A 12,273-nucleotide genomic window follows, 5' to 3' on the forward strand; every position below is an offset into this window, starting at 1 on the left:
CAAAAGACTGATAAAGTACATCTACAGCTTTCTGCAGAATCCAAATAGATCACAAAATTTCAGTCCTTTCAGTACTGTGGCTATATGCATCTTTCTAGATAAATGCTTGCATTCATTAATTTGTTAGAATTAATATGAATACAGCACCAAATAGCCAAAGGCACCGAAGCATGGCGAAACACAAGAAATGGAGCTTCCACTCTTTGCAGTGCAAACTCCTACGTATGCACTTGCTTTTTCATATGAAGTTGTACATTTGTTGTCAGTAGAAGTTTTATTTTGTTAAAGGTAAGCAACTTTGCTGGTGCCTAAGCTGGGATTTGAGTTAAAAGGAAATTTGCCACTGACATCCAGTGTCAGAAGAGAAGGCCTTAAGGTCCAAGTAGGGGTAAGTTTCTTCAACATAGAAGCCTTTCGACTACAGTTAAAGATTCAGTATTATTAAAGAAAACAATTACTGATATAGTGAAAATTAAAAATAGATATATATAGTATCGAAACAACTTACTAACAGAAGAAAATGGCATATTTTGGAAGAAAAAGTGAAGACCTACTTGTAATTTTTGATTTATATTCAAGCCCTGTTCTGCTAAAAAACCAAATGGCATTTGAAAAGAAACACATTTTAATACTGTACATTTTATTGCCACTATTGGTACAAAAGAAGAATGGATCAAATTTTAGAAGGCAGTTTTTTCTAATGTGCCCAATAAATGTATTGCTGTTTCAAGTTCCTTGTTATTAGCATCATTATCCTTCTTATTCCTTTTTCTCATGAACACCTGATACTATTTCTTAGTACACCATTTGGGACACAGTTCACCAGAAAACACCATATAAGTGAGCTGTCCCATTGATTTCAGTGTAGTACAGCGTTCATATATTTAGCTCTGAATCGTTAAGCTTAGAAACAGACTGGTAAGGTAAAAAAAATATATAGATATATGTGATTGCAGTTAAGTAACAAATTAATTCTGTGCCTGGAAATATACTGCATGCATCCTGGTTGATATTATTTCTAAAATGTATTCAACAATATGGAAAACGTGATTTATGTGAAAGGTTGATTACAATGTAATTTATAGTTGTGGATTTTTAAGAACTAGAAACGGTAATAGTCATTAACTTTTAACATTAGAAGCAGGCATGATTGTGATAGGTGCCACTGAAATATGACCCTCTGACCAAAAGATCAGAGCAACAAAAATGTTGATCTTTCTTTGCGCTAAGTACAGCTTTAATCCTGCCAAGACTTACATGTAGATAATTTAAATAATAGCACTCTGTACAGTGAGCAGTCCTATTCATTTCCACAGAACTACCCTCTGTCTGTCCAGTTTGGGGTTTGTCTATTTAAATCCAGAATCTGGAGAAAAGTATTTAGTATATATAACAAAAATCAATATGACATATGACCATATAGTTTAATCTAGTTCACACAAGTGATTAGTCTAACTAATTATATCAGTATCTTAATCATAACAAATAGATACAATGGGGCATGGTTAAGTTTAACCAAAATATTTTTATTTTGAAATCCATTAACTTTTTCAAGCAAATCAGACCAAAGAGTATGCAAATATTAACTGTTGAAAGTGATTGTGAAATACTCAGTCATTCAAAAAGGCACGACTTAATTTAGAAGGTCAGGTTAGACCTGGAAATGTAGCTTTTGTGATACATTACACAAAATGCTAATGACTTGAGAAATGGCAAAACAAAAATATCCCTCTGATTTGGAGAGCTACAACATAAAGCTAAACGTACCACTTCATTGGATTATGGTAATAAATACATTATGAGAAACCTTTATAGCCTGTGGTATATTTCTAATCAGGACCAATTTCTTAAGGATTTGGGTGTAGGGGTTCTGGGTTGCGTTGTTTTTTATGTTTTGCTGGATGCTTTCATTGGTTTCACTAATTGGAACCAGTTGATCCTTTTTCCTGTGTATTGATTTTTTTAAATCCTAGCACTTAACAATGATTCTAATGTATCATAACACTTTAGACCTTAATCATATAGCAGGGCTTTTGCTTGTAGCTTTTGTTTGAGTTTTAATTAAGAAGACCTTGTGTCTCAAAGCCTGAGCTGGGTTTTTAATTGCTAGTATGTATATCACACAGACTTCAAAAGAAATAAAATATGTTTATAACAGAGAGCACAAAGGAGAGCTTTGAAATGTCTATAGCCATACAAAGTGACATAATTAAAAACCTCTGAGTGCCTCTGTGATATAAGACTTATATATATTTATTTATACATATTTATAAGACAGACGGCTATATACCCTTAGAATTCATGAGAAAGAAATTTCAGCAATTACACTGAGAAATAATTACTGCAAATATCGACTACGGTGTTGGTCAGGGCTACAGGAAAACATCAGATTTATTTTCCTCAAACTGGTCTTCACATTTGATATAGTGCACTAAGAAATACCCGAAAGCTTATCTGTGAAGACAAATTTTATAAAATGGAAGCAAAAATATCATTTTAAAATGTTTTGTAAATCATGCATATTTTAAGAAAAAAATTATTTCACTGTAAAAAACACAGAAACCATAACTTTCTCAAGGATTCATTCATGCAGAACTCTCTCCAAGACTATTCCAGAAATGGACAGTGTTAAATTACTAGATTTAAACAGTTGTGCCTCACTGTTCTCTTCCAGTCATTAATGCACACACAAAAAAAGCTCCTAGAAAACACCTCTTTCCATCTCTCGTGTGTTCTAAATAGCAGGGACATCTTACAAGGACAATATCACAAGTGGGTGAAGTTGCTTCACTTTACTAAATTCAACATTTCATAAGAAACAGGCATGCTGCCTCCCACCTATCTACAGATTTTGAGGTCATTAAACGTGTATATGTCACAGGAAATAGGAGTTTTAGGCTCTCTGTAATAAAGCAGCAAATATAAAAGGGGAAGGAATAAGCACAGGAAACATAATGCGAACAGCCTTCTGTATTGGATAAAGCTATGGACATCAATCACTATCCTTCCCAAAATAGAGTATACTGTACAAAGACAGCATGTGACATTCAAGTCACAATGCCTATAAATATAGATAGTCCCAGTTGTAAACACCACCAATGGAAGCCAGAGAACTAACCTGCAACACAGTAGCCGGTGACCTGGGAGTCACTCTTCTATAAGACTGCTAGACCAATTCTGACCCTTTCTCGATAACATCATTGCTTAAGTTACTTAAAGACTGACCTTTCTTATTTGATCTTCAAAGACCCTGCACGCTGAGAAAGACCATTGCGGGCTATTTCAGTAGGACAACTGCCTGATGCATGCAAGACTACGCTATTCCAGAGATTTATATTTGGAACAGAAACAGAAAACTTAAAACAGACTCTGTATAGTGATAAATGATGCTACTCTGCCTAGCTGTGGCTGCTGAAGAAAAACTAGATAACTAAGCAACAGAAATACATGCAGCGAGGGAGGGTGAGGACAGAACTCTGCGCACCCAAGTATCTGGAAATTTAGAGAAGAGTCCTGCACCACTTTGTTTATTTCAAGTACATGATAACAAAAATTAGAATGAAAAGTATTTCCTGATCCTAATTTTTATACAAAAAAAACCCCAACACTGCAAAAGCCGGACATAAGCCTAACAAATTGCTTGTGTACCTTAAATAAACGTATTTGCATGTACACACTGGCAAATAGCATACAATCAAATGATTTGCATGGGCAGCTGTGGGGTTTTTTCCAGGTGAGCAGGTCATTTAACTCAGCTCAACTGCTTCATAGACCTTTGAAAATTTGACCTATGTGTTTCATTTATAAACATATCAAATGAACAAGCAGACTTATTTAACCACTGGAATTTGGCTACAAAGCATTCTGCCAAATGCTCCTCTGAGTTTCATGCAACCTCCCTGAAGTCAATGGCTTGTTTGGCTGGAATTCAAGGAAGAATCTGGACCATTATCAATAACTGAAATCCTAATAAAGAAACTCAGAAAAAGCAGTTTTACAAATGAATCACACTAGGCAAGAGTAATTGTGAACAGGAACAATCCCACTTAGAGAAAAAATAAATGATTCACTGTTTGTTACTTTTGTATTGGCTTCTATTGTTTGAATTAATAGATATAGTTTATAATTATATCTTGATTAACACTATTGTGTTCTAAATATAGAAGGTAAAGCAAGAAAATACCATTTTTATTTGTTTCTCTCAGCCAATTATCTTTTCTTCTCATCTATGTGCTTCCCAAACATGAATAGAAACAGTTTATGTCAGTGGTACATTTTTTTTTTTCTGCTTTCATCCTTTTTTCTGGCACTGATTCTTAGCGAACTGCCTTCCCACAACCAAGATGCTAGTCTTTCCCTGAAGGGGGGAGGGTTGTAGTTGCGCAGACCCAGAGGAGGAGTATGTGCTCAGGTTATCCTTAGCAAGAACAACGCCTTCTCTCTAGAATAAACAACTCCCAGTAACAGTCAGTGCAAAGAGCAGTTCCTCACAGGACCACACCTCACTTTCTTATAATCAAGATTTTTTTCCCCTAATGACCTCATTTATTTATTTTTACTGCATCGCTTCCTGTCTTTAAGTTAGGCTCTCGGTAATATGAGCAGAAAGTCTGCAAAATGCCAAAAATATCAACCAGTTAAATAAATTGATTTAGAATCTGATGGAAATTAAGGAAAAATATATTTGACCTCCCAAAGACGACACATTTTTAAAAGTAGTTCTTTCAGACCTCAGCATGCCGTGCCAGTTACCTAACTGGAAATTCATTCAGCACTATGAAAATGAACTTTGTGATTCGGAAATCTACCACCTAGAACACTGAAAAGATGTTTTTTCAAGTATGCTTCTTTGGCAGATTAAAATTCTCTCTGGTTCCCCTACTTTGCTTTATTTCCTTTTTGTAATCTGGTTTTCATGCTGCCTGGGGCTAGATTGGTGGGGCTTTGGTTTTTTTCTTTCTGAGATGATTTAAGGCACACGAATGCTAATATGAGTTAATACCAGGCTATTAGGTTGATAGTGATTTTATCAGCTAGGAGCTAAGCAGCCTGAAGGAGCCCAAAGGAAAGGAGTCCCACTTCAGACCTGCCACTACCCCGCTATGTAACTCTGCACCTTGTTTTCTTCTTCTGTGAAATGACACTAATGTCTTTGTCAAAAGGTTTGAATACTGTAAAATGCGACATAACAGCAACCATCATTTGTCTTCCTTGTTTGTGTATGCTTTTTTGTATTTTTGCCTGTTCATGAAAAAATGTTAAATGCAGTTGCAGTAGCAAAGATTCAGTATTGCGTGCGTCTTGCTGGAAGTCAACTAGTAGTGGAGAGGAACACTGCAGACATTAATACCACTGAGGGGTAGGTTTCTAGGGATGAGACACAGGAAATAAGTTGTGGAAACTAACTGAAAACACATAAGTCTGATAAGCTTAATCAAGCGATCCTTTTTCTACAGCTAATAGGCTATACCCCCAGAAAAGGAAGCTGAATGAGTTGAAAATTCTTCCAAATCTGAGTGAGAATGCTTTGTAGGTAGATGAGAAAAGGGTTAGGAGCAATAACTCTACCCGTTCACTCTGCAGTGAATTTATATACTAAGAAAATAGGAGGAATAACATAAATCCAGAAAAACGAACTCTTTTTTTTTGTTTGTTAATAAATGAGAGCTCATGAAAAAGCTTTTTGTGCCATATAAAAGAATAAAGAACATTATTCTGCATTGTTAGAGTTCCCACCTCTTTTAATTTTGATTCACTAATAGCATTCAAGTAGTTTCTATTTAAAGACTAAGTAGCTATATTGTGCAATTAATGGACAAACTAGCATTCAGTGTTTTCCACACTATTAAGAGACAATATGGCTTTAAATAGAATGTGATTTCGAGACAGAATTTTGTTGGAATTTATTACAGTCAATTTTAACATGTTCCTGTAAAACTGCATACTATATTTCTGCCACTGACATTACTATAGGATTTCTTACCTGCCTAATATAAACGCACTGTCATAATTCTACAAAAAAAATCCAACACATTTTGGTCCTGAATCAGCTGAAGGAACCAACTGTAACTTACTTATTAAAAAGGGCCAATTGTTCATCTATTTGTATGATAAAAAATTTCAACTATCTTAAGTTTCCCTGGTAGAAATGTAAAACTCTAAGCATCAATTTTCATCAAATAGCATCTTTCTTCTTTTGGTTTTGTTTGGGTTTTTTTTACAGTAGTAAAGATCTATTAATAGATTCTTTATTTGTCCACATATTCATAGTTGTAATTTAATAGAATTACACCAATGAAGAGAAATAAATTGTAGATACCTTGTGTATTCCTCAAACATGCCTTATGACCCCTTCTCGCAGCATAAAGAACCACCTTTTTAATTTGTTGCTTAATCAATAACACTGAATTTCTTCTCACTAAGAAAATCCATGGAAGAATTGATGGGTGGGGAAAAACAAGTTTTCTACATAGTACTTAATTGTCAACAGGATTCCACTTTTACTAGATTACTGGTTCAACAAATTTTGGAAATACTGGAAAGCACTGTCTATATAGGCAATAAAATGCACTGATTTCAGTAGGTCCTGAATTTCATCCAGAGCTGTCTTTCTCCGCATGAAAATAAACAAATATTTTTTTCCCCCCACTTTGAATCGAAGATTTAGAACAGTATTCACACAATTACCCCCCTTTTATAATCTGAAAGCAGTTTCTACATACAGTTTATGCAACTGGGAAGAAACAGTACCAAGTACCAGTAACTCCATGTTTTCACAATGTTTCTTCCTCTGGCCACAGAGATACATAGCTAATGTCAATGAACTAATTTAACTAACCTAGTGTTTGTGATAACATCCTTGATATTGCCTATAACTGATTGTGACATACTCTAATTTATTTATTTGGCAGGTGCATCCATCATCTCAAAGATAAACATTAAAAAACAGGATGAGTTGACTGGGAAGAGGAAAGCATGCTGTGGTTATGATTGTTATTTCTAATACTTTTTCTGAACTTTAAAAAAATCCTCTATTTTTTAAAATATATGCAAACATGTAAGATTTTATCCAGTGAGATACCTTTGATTTCTCCAAGGAGATCACTTGTGTTTAATTTTTCCATCTTCTCCTTCCAGTCTTTAGAAAGAAGCTTTTCCATGCAGGATGAATCTATTTAGGGGAAAAAAAAAGAAAAAGAGAAAAAAAATAAGGAAGAATTATCAAATATATTCTCACACATTAGGAAAACAGGTGTCACCTCCATTTTAAGATTTTTCTCCCTGTTCTAATTGGGCCATAGTTTCAAAGGGAAATGAACTTGTAGCCAAACCGAGTTCTTCTGTAACTGCATTTTAAATCCAAAGTAATTCCACCAAGGTTAATGGAGTTACTATGGATTTAACAAGGGTCTAATTGAAAGAAAAACTTCGTTCGGGATTTATGCATGCTAACTGCCAATTTACATGCATAGATTGCCAATGTATATACAAATTCTGTCTTTTTCATTTGAGAATGATTGTACACTCGAAATTATACATGAAGATTTAGAAGCTCTTTTTGGTAATTTGGCACACAGTGACATCTGAAACCCATTTTTATACCCATGTCAATGCAAAAGTTATTCATATAATGTCTCCATGGAATTCATGAAAGCACTCTACATATTGGATGTTCACAGTATCAGAAATTTTCTCAGTAGACTATAAACAACATGCAATGATTAGAGGATATGCTTTCATAATGTGAAGTTCAGAATACATTTCAAATCTTTGCCCCAATCTGGGAGGCGTTCTGTACGCAAAACTGCCACTGAAGTCATTACACGTAGGAGAAAGTAAAAGATTGGCCTTAGTAAGTTTCATATGATCAGTCCCCAGTTCCACTGGAAAATTTTATATTGAGCATAACCGACTTCAATAAAATCTAAAGGATTTTTCAGTTCCTAAATTAAACTAATTGGCTCTGAAGTCTAAATTATACATAACCTTCCGGATAACTTGCAAAAGGTGATTTTTAACATGGGAATTCTTATCGTAGATGGTGTGATCCAGAGTTTTATGACTTTAAGAATCGCGATTCAGATTTATAAACAATTATCAAGAAAACTTTACGCACAATTGAACACTTATTTTCCCTTCCCAGTTTGTAATAATAGAATTTCCATTAAACATTGTGCATTTACTTTCATTGGTAGACAGACTCATAAACAACGTCTATGCGAAACTCCTTGCAAACCCTTAGGCCCGGTTTAGCAAGTTACCAAATACATTACTTAAATGCAATTTATTCCTAAAATTAATCTTTGTAAAGAGGCTTCATTATAAGACCACGTATCACTCTGGGTGGTGCTGAGCACATTGTTTCTTAGTGCGTACACTGGGATTAACCTTAGCGTGTTAGAAACTGTGACAGCAAGCTGCCGTTTGTGTTAGGAGATCAATTTACACAATGCTTTCTGAATAACTAGTGTTCCGAATTTTGACAACATTTGCACTGATCCCACTCCAGTCACTTAAGAATTAACACCGAGGTGTACAAGAAGGCAGAGTTCAGCCTAACATATCTTCTGCTAAATTACTGGCAGATTAAGGCCAAATCCTTGCTCAGATTCTCATGTCAGCAGTACCATCAGAAGCACCCACACAAGTGAAAACAAAAGCAAAAAGCCCAGATTAAGAATGGCAACACAGATAGCATCAATGCAACCGGTAACAGTTTGTTCCACGTCAGAGGATTCTAAAAATACTCAGAGGGAGGAAAAGCATTCGAAGAGGTCACAAAAGGAGGAGTTAAAGATTTAGGGAGAAGTTTAAGGAAGAAAAAGGTCATAAGGCCAATCGCATTTTAGGGTGCAAGTAGTTGCAGCCTAAAAGCTCACATTAGCATCACTCATTTGAAAAAAAAAAAAACAAAAACAAAAAAAAACAACAACAAAGAAACAAACAAAGAAAAAAAAAGGAAAGGCAAAAGAAAAAATGAAAACCAGTTGAAAGCAAACCAAACTGTAACTATCAAAAGATCAAAGATCAGGTTTTAATTGCAACATAGTTTCACCGTGCAAGCCTCCGTGGAAAGACAACACAGCTCGTAAATGTTTTTGAAGTAATATTTCAGTAGAAAAGCTAATTTATTTACTAATTATATCTTTCTATGAAAGAGACAAAATTAAGGAGCTGTAAGTTGCAATAGGCAGTGTTAAAATACTTGTTATATAATAACAATTTACTTTTAACAATAACAGGCACTTATTACTTTTATGAGTTCTGGCCTGATAATAGAAGAATCAAGAAATAACCATCAATTACCAATAGAACATTATAATTTGTCCTTTTTTGTGATATCATCATTAGTTTAAAAAGATGCTTCTGTGTTTCTCCCCTGCCAAAATTTCAGACCCCCTCATCCCTTAAAAAAAAAGAGCTTTAGAGTTTTACTTTGATGTTTGATGTTCTACTGCTTTCAACTAAGATATTTTCCTCAATTCATACAATGAAGGAAAAGCATTTAAATTCAAAAGAAACAAACAATTAGAATATCCCAGAAGTTGATGAAATACTTTCCTCAAAAGCACTTGCTTTATTTCTTCTCTTACTGTTCTTAAGAACACCCATGTTTATCTATAGTGTTCTTATGTAATATAAGGGCAAAAACCATATTTCTAAAGACAGACTGAGAAAGAACTGGAATGGGAAAATGGTCTATCTCTCTGCCTTCTTTTTGACATAATCACATTGCCAGTTACAATTTTTATCTCTATAAATGACTGAAAAATTCCTTAAGAAATGTTTCTTTAAACACCCCTATCTCATTCAAACTCTACATTATAGGTCTGCCCACACAATTTATAGCTACTGTATTTTGTTATTGAGAAGATTACAAAACACACGCAATAAGCCTTTTAATAAGCTTTTTTATAATATTAGAGAAATAACTCTTTTGAAATTCCTGTATATTTTCTATTAGCACGTTTAATCTGTATAATTTTTAGAATTTAAAATAATGATATGTGTTAAAGCTCTCTGGAGGTCCTCCACATTATACATGAAACTATATATAAAGGCTTATACTTGAAAGGCATGTTTTCCTTCAAGTTCTGTATTCTCTGTTCACAAACACACATTTTGAAAAGGTTTGTGAATCAGAAAAGGATTTTTTCTTCTTTCTATACTGAAAATTAATTTTTACATACATATAAAATCTACAAAGATTTCTTCTGACATCAGTAAAACGTCTTCATCCATATTGATTCATTTTCTGATTTGATTCATTATAGAAACAAAACATCGACTCGGAATCCAGCACTGAACGTTGAAGAAGCCCGAATTCACATCTGCACTGCATCACTCTCCCTGCACTGAGGCTCTGCTTCAGAACTATTCCAAAACCTTGTGCATCCCGACATTTTCAAAATTGAGGGGTATTCTCGTTAAAGACAATTATAAAAGAAGCAAAGAAAGAAATTAGCATTTATACATTTTTAGCTCTTCTCACTGACTTTATAAACCGCAGTTGGGCTTATGCCGCAGAGTAGCGTATTTTGTACTGACACGTGTAAGATCAAACTCGTGGAGTTGCACTGGAGCAATTTATTATATTAACACCACACAGCTTCTCATCCTTTATATTCCTCTCTTGTGAACTAGGAAAAATTTTCTTTCAAGGACAGCAAACAGGTTAAGTATAATTAGACTGAGATGACTAAATGAAATCATTGAGTATTATTTAATATCACGGTTTATTACATACTTTGTTAGCAATTTTAATTGTAGACTAAAGGAGTTTAAAGTACTGTGAGAATCTTGTTAGACATGACAGTTTTGCAAAGGTGAATGAGAAGAGGATGTTAAAGGATAAATAAGCAGAAAAAAAAAAAAAGCCAAGAAAAAAGCGCCTAGGTGTTAGATGAAAAGGATCTCTCCACAATGACAAAGCATCAATGAAAAGAATTAACATTTGTCCATTGGGTAATCAATCAGTCATGGAATGGAAGGAATCCAGCTCTTTGTTGCACGACCGGTGATGAAGAACGAGTGTGTTAGCTATCACAGCCAAGCTCTCAAGTTCTTCTGACTGAATGAAAGTCATCTTGTTCCTATCAAGGATAGTGTTTGCCTCTTGTCTCTTCCTTATCCTTCTCTTTTTTTCTTTTCTTTTTTTTTTTTTTAATTTCACTTCTACAGTCTTCAACAAGTTACCAACCCCAGCTACAGCTTACATGAATACTGTATGACCTTACAGTGGCCTGCACCTATCCTCATTGATTTTGGGGGGGTTCATTTTTTTTTTTTCCCTTTTAATTCACTGAAGTAGCCTTTTATTACTTTCTTTGAAATACAGATATTGAAAAAAAAAAAAGCGTTCATGCCATGTGTGTGTTTTTGTTTTTTATGGTAAAGTCATACATAAAAGAAAGCCTAAATGTGAGAGTGCAGTAGCAAAACTTCAAAGCGCTGACTGTCAGACATTATTATTTCAAATCAGCTTTGACTTTTTGAGACTTAATAAAACACTGTAGTACAGACTGGCATATTTATAACACCTATACCAGTGATCAACTGAACTGTCTTATTCTTGCCACTGTGCTGTGCCTTGTTATTTCTTTTATAATAAGCTTCCCTCAAAACATGTTGTAACAATACTGCAAACTGATAATTATTAATGATATGAGTTCTAAAACATGACTTGTTTTGCATACAATTCTTTTTGAATACATACATTAGTTTGTGACAGAAGACAAAAGCACATTGATTTATTAATAATGATTGCAAATGCATAGCAAGTTCATAAACAATACAGAAATATAATTCGATCAAGCTATAGGTGACATATTTCTACATGCATCTGAACTGTTCATCAGCATCTCAAGGAAAGAGGCGCTGGGAAAGACAAGGTAGAGGAATTAGAAAAGAAATCAGGCATACTCCAAGAGAACCCGTTCTAAAACATGATCAGATCCTCAGTGGGAGGAAGATAAACTTCTTTTTTGCATTTTAGAAGAACAATACTACAGAATTAGCGGCACCTTTGTCTCTTTCAGAACTATAGTCTACAGTTATACTCCATAACAATTTAGTAGATATTACTAAACATAAAAAGACCATGTTTTTGCAAGCTTTGGGACTACATAACATGCAAGTTCCTCCATCTCTAATGTTCTATATTCTCTACGCTACTCTCATTACACTTATTTGCCTTCAACTCCACAGGAAAAAAGGTGTCCTTTGGATCAGCCTTTGTCAAATGAGTTCAAATGCCTCATTCAAGTTTGTATC

At 34.4% G+C, this 12,273-nt stretch overlaps 1 protein-coding gene across 11 annotated transcripts in view; it reads right to left on the reverse strand.

Moving 5' to 3' along the window:
• SOX6 (SRY-box transcription factor 6) overlaps positions 1-12,273 on the reverse strand; it is a 381,266-nt gene that overhangs the window by 170,675 nt on the left and 198,318 nt on the right. For all 11 annotated transcript variants that reach the window (XM_063331731.1, XM_063331728.1, XM_063331729.1 and 8 more), the window contains one exon: positions 7,082-7,171. In XM_063331731.1, the coding sequence (XP_063187801.1) occupies positions 7,082-7,171 (90 nt within the window). The remainder of the gene's footprint in view (positions 1-7,081; positions 7,172-12,273) is intronic.

Source organism: Chroicocephalus ridibundus, chromosome 4 (assembly GCF_963924245.1).
Source record: "Chroicocephalus ridibundus chromosome 4, bChrRid1.1, whole genome shotgun sequence".
NCBI classification, from domain to species: domain Eukaryota; kingdom Metazoa; phylum Chordata; class Aves; order Charadriiformes; family Laridae; genus Chroicocephalus; species Chroicocephalus ridibundus.